At 50.5% G+C, this 20,260-nt stretch overlaps 1 protein-coding gene and 1 pseudogene across 1 annotated transcript; one reads left to right on the forward strand and one right to left on the reverse strand.

Moving 5' to 3' along the window:
• Nucleotides 1-3,868: 3,868 nt before the first annotated feature.
• LOC131754842 (UDP-N-acetylglucosamine transporter TMEM241 pseudogene) lies at nt 3,869-4,640 on the reverse strand (annotated as a pseudogene).
• A 4,283-nt stretch (nt 4,641-8,923) lies between these two features.
• Nucleotides 8,924-12,673, forward strand: MVB12A (multivesicular body subunit 12A). The gene is made up of 9 exons (XM_059060449.2): nt 8,924-9,125; nt 9,255-9,353; nt 9,486-9,582; nt 10,625-10,751; nt 11,108-11,227; nt 11,317-11,423; nt 11,654-11,715; nt 12,046-12,102; nt 12,292-12,673. The coding sequence occupies exons 1-9, from the start codon at nt 9,036-9,038 to the stop codon at nt 12,352-12,354; spliced, it is 822 nt and encodes a 273-aa protein (XP_058916432.1). The 5' UTR covers nt 8,924-9,035; the 3' UTR covers nt 12,355-12,673.
• The last annotated feature ends 7,587 nt before the right edge of the window (nt 12,674-20,260 follow it).

Consider the following 20,260-nt stretch of genomic DNA (forward strand, 5'->3'; position numbering starts at 1 on the left):
AAAGGACTCTGGCGCCATCCACTGGAGTTCCCAACCAGTGAGGGACCGGCAAATTGATTATATTGGCCCCCTCCCTCCAAGTGAGGCTTCTAAATGTCTTGGTTTATGTGGACACGGCATCTAGCCTAACCCAAGCTTTCTCCTGTGGCTGCCCAAACCAGGCTGCCACCATTAGGGGATTAGAAAAACGGAGTACAGATACCCTCTTCAAATAGACAGTGACCGAGGGTTACATTTTAAGGGTCATGTTGTGCAAGATTAGGCAAAAGTGCGTGATGTGGAAGAGAGGTTTCATTTCCCCTAAAAGTCACAGGCAGCAGGATGGGTAGGAAAGAAGGATGGAATTTTATTTTATTTATTTATTTATTTTTGCCGTACCCGGGCCTCTCACTGCTGTGGCCTCTCCCGCTGCGGAGCACAGGCCCCGGATGCGCAGGCTCAGCGACCATGGCTCACGGGCCCAGCCGCTCCGCGGCATATGGGATCTTCCCGGACCGGGGCACGAACCCGCGTCCCCTGCATCGGCAGGCGGACTCCCAACCACTGCGCCACCAGGGAAACCCGAAGGATGGAATTTTAAAGCAGCAGATTAAATGACTAACAGGTAAAACCACCTTGGCCGATTCGACTAAAGTACTATCCCAGGCTTTAAGACATTTAAATGATTGGCCAATAGAGCCTGTTGCCTCGTATGCCAGACTGGGGAGCCCTGCCAAGACACCCAACACTGTAAAGTTACGGAAGTGACGGGAGACAGCCGCTGGCCCGACTCTCATCATGGCGGATCACCACGCTGTGTGGCTGAGATCACCAAGCCCCATCACACCCGAGACAGGCGTTATCTAGCGGACTTTGCAGTGGGCCGTCCCATAGGGATGGGTGAGTTAGTTCCCACCCCCAGGTGAGGAGGAATCCCATTGTCCTGCTACAAGCTGCGCCCATGGAAATGCACTGTCCCTGGAGTGGGACACGTACCACTGAGAGGGACAAAAAGGTGGTGGTCCTGGTCTGACATATCCCACCCCCAGTCCATCTCACGCCTGGCAGTGCTGCTGGCCAACATGTACGCTATGTACAACCAGGTCAAGTTCCTAAAGCTGCAGCCACGTTAAAAACTAAGGATCAGGCCACAAGCGTAATTCTTCTAGAAGGGAAGACCTCCCAGTACCAGTTCCTACTAAATAATCTGTCTTTTTGACCTCAGACTTCTGCTGTTCCTATGGTGCTCGGTCACAGGATGGGGACATGATGCAAACACCTTCTTACAGTGGGCCCACAGATATGGCCAGCAATCGGTCCAGCTGTTGGATATGTGGGCAGCTGCCCCTCTCTAGTTCATTGGGATCATCATGGTGGGTACCAACACTCCAGTAACGAAATAAGAAGGCACTAAAGCAGTGTGTGACATTACAGAAAAAAAACAAATAGGATGAATGCTCTTAATTCACCTGATATTACCAATATTGCCTGGGACACAAACCGTCAGTAACGCTGGACGTGGGTGTTCTTTTTCTGTCAATCAATCAACACAGGCAGCCCAGCCAACTGCTGACCAGAAAGGTCCTAAAAACACCACCATCAGAAGCATGGGTGGCTACGCTCAGAGTTGGAATGGATTCATGTGGCTTACCCCGGGTTAGGGGTATCTGAGCACCTAGGCACCCCTATGCTGGGAACAGAAAAAACACTTTCAACAGAACCAACCCAGTTGTACCAGGAATATGGGGAGGACATCATTGGAACTGTGCAGGTATTCTGTCATATTAAAGAACAGCAACTGGTCTGGCACTGACTGGTCATGTAACCCACATATTTATTGGGTAATCCTAAGCAGGACCCGTTGATGTGTGGGAAAACTCTTTGGCTGTGGTTTTCACCTGGATGATTGGGCTGCTACACCCTGGGTATGGGGAGAATCCACCCTACAGTAACAAAAGTTGCCAACTTCCCTCCCCTCATCTGCTGTCTCCCAGGTGGGCAAGTTCTGTTTTCCACTGGTACAATCATTTGGCCACTGTCTTTATTCCCTCTATGGGCCTGGAGGACGTTATAGCACACAGAGAAGCCCTTAGTCAATACACCCAGCAAGGCTTAAATGAGAAGAGCTGTCCTCCAAAATAAGATGGCCTTGGACATCACTACTGCCTCGCAAGGAGGCACCTGGGCCATTATCCAAGCAGAATGCTGTGCGTCCATACCCGATGAGTCTGCTAATGTAGCATCTTTATTAAAGCACATGAGGACACAGTGAATGCCCTGAGTGATTCCCAGCCTCAGGGACTCAATAAATCAGTGGTTCAGATCATGGTGATTTCGAACACACACAGCAGTGAGCGGTAGCTGGCAGTGAGCAACAGCTTGAAGTGAGATCTTAGTTCCCTGATCAGGGATTGACCTCTGGTCATGGTGGTGAGAATGCCAAGTCCTAACCACTAGACCACGAGGGACTGTGGCTAGAGTCTGGGCCCCGGGCTTTGTCTGCCTTGAAAAGAGAACATTCTGACAAGGAGACGGAAGGTAGAGAGGAAAGTAAAGCATCTATTAGAAAAGCAGAGTGCAGACGGACGGGTGAACTCAGCAAGAAAGGCGTGCTTTGGGGAAGTTTCAATCCTTTATAAGGGGGCAGTCTTCTGGGTCTTTGTCTCCCCTCTGGCCAATCATCTTGCTTTGGGCCCATGGTTGATTTGCCTCAGGACCCTCCGTAGGTGCACACAGCCCTCAGACAAGATGGATTCTAACACAAGGGCCTCCTGGGGTGGGGGTGTGTGTGAATTGACATGACTTATTACGGTCAGGTGTCCCCTGGACTCCCTCCTATAAAAAATTTATTTATTTATTATTTATTTATTTTGGCCACACTGGGTCTTAGATGCGGCAGAGGGGATAATTTGTTGAGGCACACGGGATCTTTAGTTGTGGCATGAGGACTTCTTCGTTGCAGCATGTGGACTTCTTAGTTGTGGCGTGCGAACTCTTAGTTGTGGCGTGCGTGTGGGATCTAGTTCCCTGACCAGGGATTGAACCCGGGCCCCCTGCATTGGGAGTGTGGAGTTTTACCCACTGGACCACCAGGGAGGTCCCTGTCCCCTGCCTTTTGACGCCCCAAGGAGCCTTTTAACACATGTGCAGTGTCTTTCTTGCCCCAAGGATGGGAAATATGTGACCTCTTGATCTATATTTTTTTAAGATTTATTATTTTTTCATTTATTTCTGGCTGCGTTGGGTCTTAGTTGCAGCACGCAGGGTCTTCGTTTAGGCATGTGGCATCTTTTGTTGCGGTGTGCGGGCTTGTTTCTCGTGCACATGGGCTCTGTAGTTTGCAGCACGTGGTCTCTCTAGTTGAGGTGCGTGAGTGCGGTAGTTGTGTTGTGTGGGTTCCATTGCCCTGCGACATGTGGGATCTTAGTTCCCTGACAAGGGATTGAACCCGCGTCCCCTGCATTGGAAGACAGATTCTTTACCACTGGACCACCAGGGAAGTGGCCAAGCTCTTTTTCTTTTTTTTCTGTGTGGTGTTTTATTTATTTATTTATTTACTTATTTATTTATTCATTCATTCATTCATTTATATTTTGGGGGGCTGTGTTGGGTCTTCGTTGCCACGCGCAGGCTTTTGTCTAGTTGCAGCGAGCAGGGGCTACTCTTTGTTGCGGTGCACAGGCTTCTCATTGTGGTGGCTTGTTGCAGAGCACGGGCTCTAGGCGCGTGGGCTTCAGTAGTTGCGGCATGCGGGCTCAGTAGTTGTGGCTCACGAGCTCTAGAATGCAGGCTCAGTAGCTGTGGTGCACGGGCTTAGTTGCTCCACAGGATGTGGGATCTTCCCAGACCAGGGCTCGAACCTGCGTCCCCTGCATTGGTAGGCGGATTCTTAACCACTGCGCCACCAGGAAAGCCCCTTAGCAAAGAAAAGGGGCCTGGGGTCATAACTCTTTTTAGCTTCACTGTGCTGAACATGAGAAAGAATCCTAAAAATCCACTGGCACAGCAGCTGCCATGGAATCTGTAGGTATACAGGAACAGAAAGTCCAGGACGCTGAGGAGATCACCTGTGGGGTGAGATGCAAATGCCAGGAGTACCACACTGAATAGATAGTTTAAGTACTGCTGGTCAATGTCACTTAACGCGTTGGGTTTCTGGGATTTCTGTAGTATCTTATAAGCCCCTGTGCAGAATAAATGAATTACAGCCCAGAAATAGCCATCAAAACTGGGAGTCGTTGAAGAGCAGGCACCCTGCGGCAGCCAGGAGGAAGAGGGCACTACAGATCTTTGCAGGAGATGTAATCTTTCTGAAAACACTTCTGGTGCCCACAGATGATAACTTCGGCTACATTATGCAAAATGAGAAACATAGGAATGGCCAGTCTCGACAAAGCTCTGTAACCAGCATAGATGATACCCACAAACAGCAATGAAGCAGGAAGCCATGTCAAAACATCAGATCTTGAACTGCTGTTGATCTCTGCCCAGCGTAGTTTCCATGACACATGAAGCAAAAGTCCACCAATTAATGCCTGCCACCCTTGGAATAATGTAGGGTAGGTAAATTTCAAGACAGACAGGACATACTTGTTCCTGAGGTAAGAAGCCAGGTAGCAGGTACAAAATGTGAGGTGGACCAGGCACCTCTTCATGCACATGTGTTAATTTGCGCCGTTTCTGGAGGAAACCGCGGGGCCACCCAGTGGCCAACCTCTTGATCTTTTATTTAAACAGGTTATAGCCTCTCTCTGTCCCTGCCATAACTGTTATATTAAGGTGTCCACAGGAGACAAAATCCAGCTATTTACCCTGTTTCTGTTGTTATTTCCATCTCAAAGTGCAAACAGGAGGCCAGTTGTAAATATCTAGCCTGGAGCCCACCTGCCTCTTGCCTCAGGAAATGTAAACAGAAGGCTAGTTGTAAATGTCCAGCCTGGAGCCCATCTATCTCCTGCCTCAATGGGGCTCTTGGTGGGAAAAATTGTTACTTATTTTGGGCATCCATTATCTTAATCTGTGTTTCCTCTTGCACATACCTATGTTGTGGCTGTGCTATCTGCCTCCAGAGTAGCCACATAGCTGCCTAATGAGCCGCCTCCAGTGCTAATGAAATCCCTGGCTGAGACTCAGTGCATATTGTGGAAGAGGGGGCAATGTGAAATTGTAAGAGAGCCGGTGTGAGGGGTGGAGTGTTGGAATGTAACCAAGAGTGGGGTCTGGCTGCTCACTGCTCAAAAGCCAATAAAGAGACAGGTTGGTGGAAAGGAAAGTTTGCTTTATTTTGGATGCCGGCAACTGGGTGGCAGGGGGCAGTGGAGGATGGACTCCTGTCCAAAGGCCAACTCCCCTTCAGGTCCCTGCATGTAGGGGCTACATGCAGAAACTGCACAGTCAGCTCTGACAGTCATCTTGAAATTGGTCATGCGGTGGTCTGATCAGCATCATTCTGATTGTTTTAAGTAGAGTTAATCTTCAGTTCCAGGGTTTGTTCCCATTTCTTTGAGGCCAGTTCTTGGAACTGTGTAAATTGGAGCAGCTTAGGTCCTGGCTGCAGTCTGGTCATCATGTAGTTAACTTCTTCCAGCTGGTGGGGGGTTTCGGTATCTACAAGACAGCTCACAGGATATGGCTCAGAATATTATCTATAGCCCCTGAGAAGGAACTAAAAGTCCTTGACTATGCTTAATGACTAAATGATTATTATTTAGTCTTGCTAGACTGTTTTCCTTTGTTTCTGCATTTCCTCATTTCTCTGATTGAATTTATTCATCGACTAAAGTTTTTCCACAAACAAAAGGCAGGCTGAGGACATGGGGAAGGACTGACTACAGGGTCCTGCTCCATTTCAGGAGGAGGTCATTGAGAGGACATGGCTATCAGTTGACCCTCGAGGAGGACCCAGGGAACCAGAGGGCCCTCACCCCCTCTCCATCCTTGGAATGTATGTTCCACCCACTGTTCTCACAAAGGGATCCATTTTCAAGGATGCAGCCTTGAGAGAGTAAAGTATCGTTAAGACAATCTGAACGGTATATGCGACTGAATCCTGTTAAGGCCTTTATATAAACTTTTAAGATTCTGGTAAGCAGTGTTGCTGTAGGAGAGAAAGTGGGGTGTGAGAGGATGGTCACATCCCAGGTCTTAGGTGAGTCCCTGGGACGGACACCAAGTGTGGGTTCTTGGCTTTGCACAGGAAAGAATTCAAGAGCAAGGAAAGTGAAAGTAAAGTGAAAGAAGGTTTATTCAGGGAGATACACACTCCATAGACAGAGTGTGGGCCATCTTGGAAGGCAGGATATGGGGTTGTCAGTTTTTATAGGGATGGGTAATTTCATAGGCTAGAGTGTGAAGATTATTCCAACTATTTTGGGGAAGGGGAGGGGATTTCCAGGAATTAGGCCACCACCAACTTTTTGGCCTTTTACGGTCGGCCTCAGAACTGTCATGGCGCCTGTGGGTGTGACATTTAGCTTACTGATGTATTACAATTAGTGTATACTGAGGCTCAAGGTCTAGTGGAAGTCAACTCAACTGCCATTTTGGACCTAGTTGGTTCTAACTGAGGTAAGAGATAGAGGGGCCCCTGGGTTGGACAGCTGGTGTTTGTCAAGTGGAGTAAAATTGAAGCTTTGTTCTCACCCAGACACTCCAAGGACAAAGCTGGTGGCAGAAGCTGAGCTCTGCTGAAGTAAAGAGATAAGATGACTACTCCTGAGGTTAAGGAAAACTTCCCTGTCTGCACATGCTCAGGAAGGCTCCTTGGGGGTCAAAAAGGGAGGGGCCCCCACCCCATAAGTGTGGACATGCACCCACAGGCCTTTGCGGTGGGATCCATCTTAGCAAAAAGTTGTGCACGCATGTTGGGGAGTGACCTAGAACAGGTCAGATGTGGGAAAAGAAATGAGATAATTGGCCAAAGACAAACAAAGGCCCGGAAGTACTGTCCTATATAAGTGATTTGTATCAGTTCTTTACTGCGCTCTTCCTCATTAGAGGAAGAGAGGTTGCCCATACCCTTTCTCTCTAGGTGTGTATTTCTTTTCTTTTCTTTTTTTTTTTGCGGTACGTGGGCCTCTCACCGCTGTGGCCTCTCCCGTTGCGGAGCACAGGCTCCGGACGCGCAGGCTCAGCGGCCATGGCTCACGGGCCCAGCTGCTCCGCGGCATGTGGGATCTTCCCGGACCGGGGCACGAACCCGTGTCCCCTGCCTCGGCAGGCGGACTCTCAACCACTGCGCCACCAGGGAAGCCCTAGGTGTGTATTTCTGCCTAGCTTCCTGTGTATTCTGTATTTCTGTGTATTTCTGCCTGACTTAAATAAGTAAACTTCTCTGTGTGCTCTCCCATACACCACGGTGCTGTGTCTCTAATAATAAACTTTGTACCTGTTTTTACAATTTTTGCCTCCTTGAAACATTCCTGCTTTCAAACTGGGGAAACAGCCAGGGCCCCTTTGCTTCTAGCCTCTAGCCCCTGGTGGTATAGTGGCTAGGATTCCTGGTTTTCATCCAGGCTACCCAGGTTCAATTCCTGGGCAGGGAATTGAGATCTCTCTTCAGGACTACTCACTGCTGTCTCTCCGAGATCATAACCAGTTTATGTCGTGTCCTCAACAGTTATGTCATTCTTTTAAAGGTTGTGCCCTGCCCCTTGCCTATCTCAGTGTGGAGATCTACTCATCTTGTGGCTACCTGAGACAAGCCTCGTATATAAGTTCCCTCGTTTGTTAAACCTGCCACCTACCAATCCGGAGTGGTCTGCCTCTTTCTTTGGTTTCTCCTTGCCTTCTGTGTATGGGGTCAGTTTCAAATTTCACCTGGGGAACTCCTGGGGTTGGGAACCAACATTCCTCCTAAGCAGTGGGAATAATGGGGTACTTTAAGAGGACCCCATAGTCTTGAGATTGTATCGTGAAAGAAAGTCTTTCAGAAAGTTCTGAGGACCGTTCCACCAGTTAGAGGTCAAAGCACAGTTGTATAGTTTTTGAGTCAAGGTTTTGACAGTTTCCGTAGTCCAGATCTGCACATACAAGGTGAGTAGTGGGTTATCATGACCCTTTACTGGATGGAGAAAGAAATGTTATCTCCTAAGGAGCTACCTTCCTGGCACCAGAAGAAAATCGCTCTTTTCTTTCAAGCAGGGATTCCTGTGTTAAGGATATCTAGTTAACGTATAATGCAGATGCGCAATGCACGCTAAAGGGGAGCAGGTAGTGGCCCAAACGGCAGAGAGAATTTTATGTTAAAAGTTTTTTTGTCCTGCCTTAAAAACAATTTTATTTCATCACAAATATAAAAACCATTTTTTTTTTTTTTTCTCACAGGTGGTACAAAAAACAGGCAGTGGGCTAACCCAGGATATTGTAAAAAATTGGAAAATATACAGGAGTAGATAATATTCTGTTCCCTAGTTTTCCATATTTCCCCCTGAGGCGTGTAAAAGCATGTAGCCATGCTAAATACTTTTATACCATTAAAAAAAAAAAAAAACTAATTGTATCTGTGAATAATTCCTCAAGTTACACCGAGATTTCATGGCTCAAGTTGGTCCGTATTTTTTGTTAAACTAATCGCAGCATAACACATGAAACTGTCCTTTCGGATGACCTCCTGGAGCTAGAATTGCGAGTTTTTCGTATTTCTCCCCCAAATTTCCGTGAAACACCGACTGTATATCTCTGGAGTAGAGGCTGATACCGCAAGGAATTCTGGGGAATGTAGTTTTGGTTTGCAGCTAGCGAGACATTTCCGGCAGAAGTTGCTGGGGCGTGAGAAGAAAGCGAGACAGTTTTCCGCAAACGTCGCTCAGAGGCCCACCATGGGGTTGGGGGTGGTGGTGGAAGGGGTGGTGGTGGAGGGTGGGCATGAAGGGTGTGGCTGCTTGTCCCTACGCGATTGGCCGGCGGCTTCCGCGGCACGCTCACACGGCGCTTCCGGGCCCCCGTCTTGCAAGGCCGTCTGGGAGTTGTAGTTCAGACTCTTGCCCAAACTCCGTAGACCAGCTGCGGCTAGGAGGTCAGAGGCCGTTCACCGCCTTCGGTGCTTGGCTTGGAGGATGGATCCGGGGTCCGGGGCCGACGCGGCCCCGTTGGCAGGTTTGGCCTGGTCGTCGGCCTCGGCGCCCCCTCCGCGGGGGTTCAGTGCGGTGAGCAATGTCAGGGGACCAGGGACGAATAGGGAGAGAGGCGGTGACACCAGGGGCCGGGGGCTGAATGGTGGCAGAGTCGGCTGCGGCCGGGTAAGAGCCTGGCGCTGACCCGCATCCGCGCTGTAGATCTCCTGCACTGTGGAGGGGGCGCCCGCCAGCTTCGGCAAGACTTTCGGGCAGAAATCCGGCTACTTCCTGTGCCTCAATCCTTTGGGCAGCCTAGAGGTAAGGGGCCCTCACCTTCGGAGTCCCTGGGGTCCTCCCCTTTGTCCATTCTCTGGGCTCTATGGTAGGCACACGGTCCCTGCTGCTGAGTGATTCTCGATGTATTCCCCCCCCACCCCCGCCCTCCACCAGAATCCACAGGAGAACGTGGTGGTCGATATCCAGGTCCTGGTGGACAAGAGCTCCCTCCCGCCGGGATTCTTCCCTGTCTGCGACCCCCTGGACTCCAGTGAGTCCCCTGTCGAAGGCGGGAATGGGGTGGGGGGTCAGGGGCACGTTCGCGTCTCTGCAGGGAGTGTCCAGGAAGGGAATGGAGGGACCACAGGCGTGCAATTTGAATTTTGGCCACCCGTCGATCCACTGGGTAATGACAGTGTTGGCTGAGGACTCGGAGCCCTGATCTAGGGCGGGACGATGTACCCCGCCCTGCGTAAAAATGTGCCATTGGTACAGTCACTGTTCTAGAGTAAGTGTTCAGTCAATGCGACCTGTTTTATTACTGCTACTACAACGCCTTCTTCTTACACTGTAGCTAAGCTGATCCCCGCGCAGTTCTATTTTCCACTTCCACGCTTTTGTACACGGGCTCCAGTTGCCCTGGTGCTGCCCTCCCAGCCCCGACTGCTCTGCTTTCTAACCATAAGGCTCTCCCTGCCTCTCATGTCCCCTCCATGTCTTGTCGTTTATATTTGGCTCTCAGCATATATCTATTGGTACTGGACTTGGCAAACTTTTCCTGTAAAGGACCAGGTAGTAAATATATTAGGCTTTCCAGGCCAGATGGTTTCTGTTGCATATATATATATAATATATACCCCTTTAAAAATGTAAAAGCCATGCTTTGCTCATGAGCCAGACAAAAACAGATCTTGGGCCGGATTTGGCTCATAGGTTGTAGTTTGCTGGCCTCTGGATTAGAGGGCTGAGGGAAAGTGTGTTTGGAGGGCCAGGATGGGTATGTACTTCTGTCTGATCCCACAGCTACCCACCCTCACTGTGGTGCCCATGGCCACCCCATGAATGCTCCTCCATGTCACCGAAGATGAGCCTGCCCCAATGGCTCCTAAAAGCTTCATGGGTTCCCCTCCTATGGCTTTACCATTCATGATGTCACCACTGCCCTAGCACCATCCAGATGGCTGCCTTAAACAACAGCCAACGATTTTATTTCATCACAAATATAAAAACCTTGGCGAGCATTCTCCTGGAGCCATCTTTGGACCCCTTTCCTGCTTCTTCCCTTTTCTCATTCCCCTGTCCCTCACTCCCAGAAGCCTCCGTGTCCAAGAAGAAACGCATGTGTGTGAAGCTGGTGCCCTTGGGGGTCGCGGACACAGCTGTCTTTGACGTCCGGCTGAGTGGAAAAACCAAGACGGTGCCTGGATACCTGCGAGTCGGGTAGGGCCACCCCCCAGCCCTCCTTCCTTGCCCTCCCAACCCCCATACCTACCCCTCTGACCCTCAGGGACTCCCATGAGTCCCTGCATCCCTTCTGCCACCTCTCTGTGCCTCCGTTTCCACATGTTAAGGTGGGAACAGTTGTACTAATCTCTTAGGGTGATGGTGAGGACCAAATGAGTTGGTGTGTCTGAAGCACCCGGTACGGTGACTGCACCCATCATACTAGTTAGTATGTTGCCGAGCGTGTGGGCTGACATGTGAGGTCTCCAGAGGCCTGCCTTCCCCTAGCAGCTATTCTCAGCCCTGGCTGCACACTGGGCCAGAGCCCCTTCTCTCTTTTCCTCCTCCTCTAGGGACATGGGGGGCTTCGCCATCTGGTGCAAGAAGGCCAAGGCCCCACGGCCAGTGCCCAAGCCCCGAGCTCTCAGCCGAGACATGAGAGACCTCTCCCTGGACCCGCCTGGCCAGCCCTCGTGAGTCCTCGGGCTCAGGGATGGGAGCGGCCATGGGGTGGGGGCGGTGGATGTCAGGCCTCTGACTTGGGTCATCCTGCCTCCACCAGCAAGGGTGGCTTCCCGGAGCGGACGCTTTCGAGGCTGGGCTCTCGGGCATCTACACTTCGGAGGAGCAACTCCATCTACGAGGCCTCTAACCTCTACGGCATCTCAGGTGAGCACAGAGCAGGGAAATTGAGGCACTGGGGTGGGGGTGGGGCAAGACTGGCCCGAGATTGTACAGCCAGGAAGGTGCAAGGGCAGGGTTGGACCAGGCCTGAGTTTTCCCCGTTCTGTCAAGACTGGGAAGAGCCAAGACCTCCAGGATGGGCTTCTCAGGGTGGGGAGCGGGCAGGCCTCAAGTCTCCTGGGCCTCAGCTCCTTCCCCCCACCTGCCTTCCTCAGCCATGGATGGGGTTCCCTTCACGCTGCACCCCCGATTCGAGGGCAAGAGCTGTGGTCCCCTGGTGAGTCCGGGTCGCAGGGAGTCTGGGTCTGCCCCTCCCCATTGCGTTTCTAGGCAACAGGAATCAGGGAGCATCGTCTGTGTAACCAGCACCTCAGCACAGAGGGGAGTTCCTGGGTGAGAGGAGGCTGGAGGCCAAGGCAAGGGGGCGGGAGGGTCTCCTGGAATGGGGGAGTCAGGAGGGGCAGCTGGATGCTGGGGGCGAGCGATGATGTTAGGAAAGGGGAGATGACATTCAGGCAAATATTGAGGGGGCCCTCCTTGAAGATGAGGGAACGGGGGTTCCACGTTGGGGTCCCTGCCCGAGATTGACCTGCCCCTTGCCTGCCAGGCCTTCTCTGCCTTTGCTGATCTGACCATCAAGTCACTGGCGGACATTGAGGAGGAGGTGGGTGCAGGGTAGGGAGGGGGTGGGTTCGGGGGGTGCAGGCCCGCCAGTCTCCCCTGGGTCCCTCTTCTCTCCCAGCTATAACCCACCTCGAGGGCTCCAGATCCCCATGCCCCACCACTTCTCCGGCACCCCAGTGGCCCCTCCTTCACTCTGTGCTCTCCCCTCACCCCACTCCCCACCCCCCAGTACAACTATGGCTTCGTGGTGGAGAAGACGGCAGCTGCCCGCCTGCCCCCTAGCGTCTCTTAGCCCCTCACCGGCCCCGGGGAAGAGTCCCCTGCCTGACACCCCCGGACTGGCAGCTGCCCACCGCATTGAATCCTGGGAGCCTTGGCGGCGCAAGGCATTCCGGACCCTCGGCCACCCAGCGGAGCAGCAGCCCTGGAGGAGGGGCCGGGAGCGGTCTGCTTGGTGATGGGTCTCCTGCCCCCCGGGCCCTGATGGGCAAGGCAGGGGTAGGGGCTGGACGGAAACCAGTGCCTTCAAGTCATTTGTGTCAAAACTCGCTGGTGCCTGGAGGCCACGCGGGCGTCCTCCCTCCAGGAAATAAACACCACGCTGTCCGGGCCGTCTGTAGTCTCCATTCTGACTGTGGGTCTCTGTGGCTCGCAGGAGCCAGGGACGGACGCACACCCAGCTAGTGGGTGAAATCCTGGAGGGGAGGGGGTGCTGCCGCCACTCCCATTCTACAGAGGGAGAAACTGAGGCTCAGCGAGTGCCTGAGCCGGGATTCCGAATCACAGGGGAGACCGGGTCCCGCCCCTCCATCATGGCACGTAACAGAAATAATAGTAACAGCTACAGTTTATACTTCGAGGACCTCCTCACCAACACCTGATGTACAGTAGCTCATTTAGTCCTCCCCCAGCTCAGTGGGAAGCCCTGGTTGCGTGGCCGTTTCACAGATAGGAAAACCGAAGCAGGAGGCGGCTAAATTCACAGCTGGGATTCCAACCCAGAGCCCGCTCTCTTAACCACCAAGCTGTTCTGTTCTGTGCGGCCCTTTTCCTCCGCTGTGTGGTAGACACAAACGGCAGATACTCATGAATCACGGTAGTTACCTCTTGTAAAGTAGCGTGAAAACTGAATTAGGAAATACTGTATTCCTCGGGGAGGTACGGGTAGGTTCTTGTAAGCCTCTAGTCACATTTTGGTCAAGTAATCAATACATAACCTTGTTTTCTGTGCATTTCAAGACACCTTGTTTAATATACATGCTGCCGATTTGTTAACGGTGAACTCACGGCCACCAGCCCTAGAACTCGTGTCTGAACAAAGCTCATCGGAGAGTATTTGCTCCTGGAGGTACGTCCCAGCCTTCTTGCACCTGGGGACACTAGATAGCTCTTCAGCACTACACTTGGGGGCCTTTTCAAACAGCAAAAATCACCAATGAAAAAGCACAAAAATGCAAAATGGGCCACTGGCTAGACCTCAAGAAGGATGCCTGTTTACAGTCAGAGTTGGAACAGGAAGGCAGAACATCGCCTTGTCCTACCACAGCTGGGAACGTGCACCTCTGAGGACTCAAATTTTTTTCTGGCACTGTGCGTGTCCACCAATAGCCACAAAAGCACTGTGAGTATTGATTTGGGGGGTCACAGATTTGAGCCAGTGGGAGAATTGGCGAATACGGACTCCACAAACTATTTGTGAAATGAACCACCCCAGGCTCACACTGTCTCTCCCACACATGTGCTTCCTTTTCTGCTCTCTCTTCCCCAGGTACCCATAGCGTCAGGGTGGCCCAGGTCAGGAACATTCCCCAGATCTCTGCAGCGTAGGAAGGCTAAGGCTTATTTCTTATCCACATCACGTGCCCATGGCAGGGCGGCAACAGGCTGCTGGTCGTGGTTGCAAGGAAACGCACCCGAAGGGGTGGCCAGCATCCCTCCAAGACAGTGGGGATGGACTCAGAAGGGTCTCATGCTGTCACTTAAGTGTTCTGGCCTGGAAGTGCCTTGTCAAAGTTCTGCTCACAGCTCATTGGCCAGAAGGGGTCACAGGGGATCCCAAGGGGATGCGCCACCCACCCAGGCACTTGTGTCTAACGACACTGGCCTGGGGACCTGAAGGGGGAGACACTGCCCTGCACAGGGATCTGAGGGAAAAGAGTCCCCTGCCCTGGGAGTCTGAGGGTAGAGACAGTGAACTATCCTGGAGGGGAGGGTGGGGGGAGACGGTACCCGCCCTCCCCCACTTCAGCTGCCTTGGAAAAACTAGGCCTCTGATGCTAAGATATCTCCCTGAATCTCTCCACTCTGGGTGCAGCCACCACCTGCCAGGTCCCACCCAGGTTGCTCTGGCGCCGGCCATGGAATCCGATCCAGCTGGGAAGCAAAGCCTGTTTGTTCTCTCTGGTTGTGATCTTGGCCACCCCGAAACCAGCCCCAGATCACTTTCCAGGGCATCTGTGTGTGACCAGGGGCCCCCGGACGACCCATACCGGCCTTGGGTCCGACTGGATCAACCATCATTGCCAGGTCACTGACTGCAAAATCCCAACCCTCTTGAGTGCGACAGGGCCTGGGAACAGCCTCACAAAGGGGCCGGAAAGTCCCGATGGAGCCTGTCCCCTTAGCCCCCAACTCCTGACTTGGGCCACATCAATCCTCACAGCTCCAAATAAGCTTACATCCTCTTCGGCTACAGGGAGGGGAGAAGAGGAGGAAGACTTATCCTTCTGCCTTTAGCCGGCTCTGAGGCGCTGAGACCCGGGCATCACAGGGGCCTGGGGACTGAGAGGGACATTTCTGGGGAGATGTGGTCCCAGCTCCAGTGCTCACTAGCTGGTGACCCTGAGCAGTGGCTTAACCTCTCTATACCTCAGTTTGTCAATCTTTACAATGGGAATCTCAGTGGTCCTCACCTCCTCATTCGGTAGTTCTGAGGGAGAACTCTTGTGCGGCTGTGTCTCTCCGCTGCCTCTGCTGACTGTTGCAAAAACTCTTCCTGGCTCTCAAAGTTCTTCTCAGCTGGAAGGCTTCTGTAGCCCAAAGTCCATGCAGAGTGAATGGAAGGTGCAAGTCCCAGTGGCTTCTACTAGTGGCATACCCCACACTTCTTGTATTCAAGTGTTCCAGAGCCCAGCTGTGGCCCCTACTGCTCTCTCCACCCCCAGATCAGAGCAATGATCTGTGCCAGCCTTGAGCATCCCCTTGGGCACCCTTCCACCCAAACCCCCAAAGCTGCTGGCTTCGCCCCATCATTCATTCTGCCTATTTGTTTGTTTGTTTGTTTTGGTTTTGTTTTTTTTGCCACGCTGCTTGACCTGTGGGATCTTAGCTCCCCGAGCAGAGATTGAACTTGGGGCACTGGCAGTGAAAGTGCTGAGTCCTAACCACTGAACCACCAGGGAATTCCATTCCGCCTGTTCTTGAACTTGATGTAATTGCAAGGCTCAGACGAGGCCTCTTCTCTTCTGAGCCTGGCTAATTATATTCACTGTTAGGTCTGAGACATTCATCTGTGTTGCCTGTATCAGTAATTCCCTCTTGTTAATTGCTGAGTAGTATTCCATTGTATGGATGTACCGCAGTCTGTTCATCTGTTGATGGACATTTGGATTGTCCCTAGTTCTTGGCCATTGGAAGAAATTGCTCTGAGTACTCTTGTACATGTCTTTTGATGAATACACACTCATTTTGTTTTTATTCTTACTAGTCATATATATTCTTTTTTTTGTTTGTTTTCTTTTTTTTTTTTTTTTTTTTTTTTTTTTTTTTTTTTGCGGTACGCGGGCCTCTCACTGTTGTGGCCTCTCCCGTTGTGGAGCACAGGCTCCGGACGTGCAGGCTCAGCGGCCATGGCTCATGGGCCTAGCCACTCCGCGGCATGTGGGATCTTCCCAGACCGGGGCATGAACCTGTATCCCCTGCATCGGCAGGCGGACTCTCAACCACTGTGCCACCAGGGAAGCCCTATTCTTTTTTTTTTTTAACATCTTTATTGGAGTATAATTACTTTACAATGGTGTGTTAGTTTCTGCTTTATAACAAAGTGAATCAGTTATACATATATCCCCAAATCTCTTCCCTCTTGTGTCTCCCTCCCTCCCACCCTCCCTATCCCACCCCTCTAGGTGGTCACAAAGAACCAAGCTGATCTCCCTGTACTATGTGGCTGCTTCCCACTAGCTATCTATTTTACATTTGGTAGTGTATGTATGTCCATGCCACTCTCTCACTTTGCCCCAGCTTACCCTTCCCTTTCCGCGTATCCTCAAGTCCGTTCTCTAGTAGGTCTGCGTATTTATTCCCGTCTTGCTCCTAGGTTCTTCATGATCTTTTTTTTTTTTTTAGATTCCATATATATGTGTTAGCATATGGTATTTGTTTTTCTCTTTCTGACTTACTTCACTCTGTATGACAGACTCTAGGTCCGTCCACCTCACTACAAATAACTCAATTTTGTTTCTTTTTATGACTGAGTAATATTCCATTTTATATATATATGCCACATCTTCTTTATGCATTCATCTGTTGATGGACACTTAGGTTGCTTCCATGTCCTGGCTATTGTAAATAGAGCTGCAATGAACATTTTGGTACATGACTCTTTTTGAATTATGGTTTTCTCAAGGTATATGCCCAGTAGTGGGATTGCTGGGTCATATGGTAGTTCTATTTGTAGTTTTTTAAGGAACCTCCATACTGTTCTCCATAGTGGCTGTATCAATTCACATTCCCACCAGCAGTGCAAGAGTGTTCCCTTTTCTCCACACCCTCTCCAGCATTTATTGTTTGTAGATATTTTGATGGTGGCCATTCTGACCAGTGTGAGATGATATCTCATTGTAGTTTTGACTTGCATTTCTCTAATGATTAATGATGTTGAGCATTCTTTCATGTGTTTGTTGGCAATCTGTATATCTTCTTTGGAGAAATGTCTATTTAGTTCTTCTGCCCATTTTTGGATTGGGTTGTTTGTTTTTTTGTTATTGAGCTGCATGAGCTGCTTAGAAATTTTGGAGATTAATCCTTTGTCATTTGCAACTATTTTCTCCCATTCTGAGGGTTGTCTTTTGGTCTTGTTTATGGTTTCCTTTGCTGTGCAAAAGCTTTTAAGTTTCATTAGGTCCCATTTGTTTATTTTTGTTTTTATTTCCATTTCTCTAGGAGGTGGGTCAAAAAGGATTTTGTTGTTATTTATGTCATAGGAGGTGGGTCAAAAGGATCTTGCTGTGATTTATGTCATAGAGTGTTCTGCCTATGTTTTCCTCTAAGAGTTTTATAGTGTCTGGCCTTCCATTTAGGTCTCTAATCCATTTTGAGTTTATTTTTGTGTATGGTGTTAGGCAATGTTCTAATTTCATTCCTTTACATGTAGCTGCCCAGTTTTCCCAGCACCACTTATTGAAGAGGCTGTCTTTTCTCCACTGTATATTCTTGCCTCCTTTATCAAAGATAAGGTGACCATATGTGTGTGGGTTTATCTCTGGGCTTTCTGTCCTGTTCCATTGATCTATATTTCTGTTTTTGTGCCAGTACCATACTGTCTTGATTACTGTAGCTTTGTAGTATAGTCTGAAGTCAGGGAGCCTGATTGATGAATACACACTCATTCTTGTTGGGTAAATACCCTGAGTGGAAATTCTAAGAGGTAAGGGAGGCCTATCTTCAGCTTAAGCAGATACGGCCAAGCAGACTTCTAAGACTGTTGCACCAATTTACCCTCCCACCCACAGCAAATGAGAGTTCCAGTGGCTCCATGTCTTCACCAACACTTGACATTGTCAGTTTTGTTAATTTTGGCCATTGTCTCACCAGTTTGAATTTCTTAGCTATCATGTACCCTCTTGCCAGCTTAGAAATCTGAACTGAAAAAGCTGACCCATGCTGTATAGAAAACACCCCTTTCTCATCTTCCTTATCCACCTGCCCTTTTTATTTGTCATTGGGAAGAGCCCACAGAGAATTTAAAAGACATTAAGTAGTTTGTGAGATGGTTCCCTTTGGAACCTTTTGTCTTGGTATCCTGGTGTTCAGGCCTGTGTAATCCTCCACTTGAGGGCAGGCTGGATCTAGTGTAGACTCACCTCTAACCAATGGAATACAGTAAAGGTGATGGGACTTCACTTCTGTGAGTAGGTTTAAAATACAAGACTTCCATCTTGTTGCAGACTCTCTCTTGTTGGCTACAATGATGCTCACTGCCCTATAAAGAGGCCCACATGTCACAGAACTAAGGGCAGCCTCTGGCCAACAGCCAGCAAGGAACCAAGGACTTCAGTTCCACAGCTCATAGGGAATTGAATCCTGCCAACAACCACAAAGTGAACTTGAAAGCAGATCCTACCCTGGTTGAATCATTTTATTTTTCTTTTTATAAATTTATTTACTTATATTTGGTTGCATCGGATCTTCGTTGCTGTGCGTGGGCTTTCTCTAGTTGTGGCAAGTGGGGGCTACTCTTCGTTGTGGTGCGCAGGCTTCTCATTGCAGTGGCTTCTCTTTGTTGTGGAGCACAGGCCCTAGAGCAGGCAGGCTTCAGTAGTTGTGGCACGTGGGCTCAGTAGTTGTGGCTCGCGGGCTCTAGAGCACAGGTTCAGTGGTTGTGGGGCACGGGTTTAGTTGCTCCGCGGCATGTGGAATCTTCCCAGACCAGGGCTTGAACCTGTGACCCCTGCACTGATAGGTGGATTCTTAACCACTGCGCCACCAGGGAAGCCCTTAAAGTGTTTTTAATAAAGTGTTCTCTGGGGGAAACAGGCCCCTTGTTTGCTCTGAGCAATCTCGCTCAAGGTGGCATCTGACCTTCTGTTCTAAATGTCACCAGCACAGAGGACCCCAACTCCATCTGCCACTTTCAGAAGATTTTACCTGCAGAAGTAAAGGTGGGAGACCAGTGGGTGTGATGAGGGGGCAACAGTGGTGACCCTTGTGTGAGTTAGGCAGGGTGTTGGCACATGGTGGGCCTCCAAAAACCAACAACTCTTCTCAACCACAAATAGCACAGTTAAGTGCTTTCAATATCCCATTTATGCCTGCTGTTGCAAAAATGCCATGAAGCTGGAGCAGATGCTATCTGTGCCTCCCTCCCCTCCACAGCAAGTACCTGTGACCTTGCCTGGGGCCTCCTGTGATCAGAGGAGTGTGTCTAGCTGGTGCACAGGGAAGGCTAGAAGTGTGAGGGGTCAGTCCCTCTGGGAACAGCTCTCAGCTAATACCTGATGGAAACAGGAGGATAAATATCCCAGCCCCCTCGCCCCTGGGCTGGGACCAGCTTCTATATGTGCTCTATGCTGTCTCCCTGGGGTCCCCAGGGAGATGGAGCCCCCGTTGCCCTTAGCACCATCTGCTCATTGGCGCCCCCTGCAGGGTTCCAGGGCTTCCTGGGGTCACTTCCCAGGTAAACCACATCTTGGCAATCATCTCAGCCTTTGGTTCTGATGACCCCAAACCAAGGCAACATGTTTTTAATAATTAATTAATTAATTAATTAATTAGGTTGTGTTGGGTCTTAGTTGTGGTATGTGGGATCTTTCGTTGCAGTGCACGGGCTCTTCGTTGCAGCGTGCGGGCTTAGTAGTTGTGGCGCATGGACTTAGTTGCCTCACGGCATATGGGATCTTAGTTCCCTGACCAGGGATCAAACCTGGGTCCCCTGCATTGGAAAGCACATTCTTATCCACTGGACCACGAGGGAAGTCCCCAAGGCAACAACATCTTTAACAGATGTGTCTACACCTCAAAATGTACCAGGATGCCGACAGCTACTTGTGTCGGTGAGGCCCGTGGAGCTAACGGAGTCACTGATACTCTTTCCGATTTGGACCTCACAGCTGTACTATGATGGGGTTGGGGGATTAGCCCTATTTTATAAAGAAAAGAAACTGAAGTGCAGGTCGCATGACTGCTCCCTGAGCCAGGTCTGTCCAAGCTGGCTCCTGGAACACAAAACCCTCATCAGGTGCCCAGGACAGGGAGCAACCAGAGCGTTTGGCTCCAGCTCTAGGACCAGCCTCTTCCCTGCTCGCCAGATTCTGATCAAAATACGAAGGTGCTCAGCACCCCATCCAGGGCGGTGTCAACAACAGGGCCAGGTTTCAGCAGGGACTGTGGGCAGCACTTCCAGCCAGCCTCCCACGTTGTAACCGTGGCAGACTTTCCAGGGCTCCAGTTCTTGGTCCCAGGAGGATGTGCAGAGACCAGAC

The sequence above is a fragment of the Kogia breviceps genome, chromosome 4, assembly GCF_026419965.1.
Source record: "Kogia breviceps isolate mKogBre1 chromosome 4, mKogBre1 haplotype 1, whole genome shotgun sequence".
NCBI classification, from domain to species: domain Eukaryota; kingdom Metazoa; phylum Chordata; class Mammalia; order Artiodactyla; family Physeteridae; genus Kogia; species Kogia breviceps.

Bases quoted from the DNA above. Each gene is read 5' to 3' on its own strand.
- MVB12A (XM_059060449.2), top strand. From the start codon at position 9,036: ATGGATCCGGGGTCCGGGGCCGACGCGGCCCCGTTGGCAGGTTTGGCC. The intron at 9,126-9,254 runs GTGAGCAATGTC...TCCGCGCTGTAG, and splicing joins CTCCGCGGGGGTTCAGTGCG to ATCTCCTGCACTGTGGAGGG. The intron at 11,716-12,045 runs GTGAGTCCGGGT...CTTGCCTGCCAG, and splicing joins GCAAGAGCTGTGGTCCCCTG to GCCTTCTCTGCCTTTGCTGA.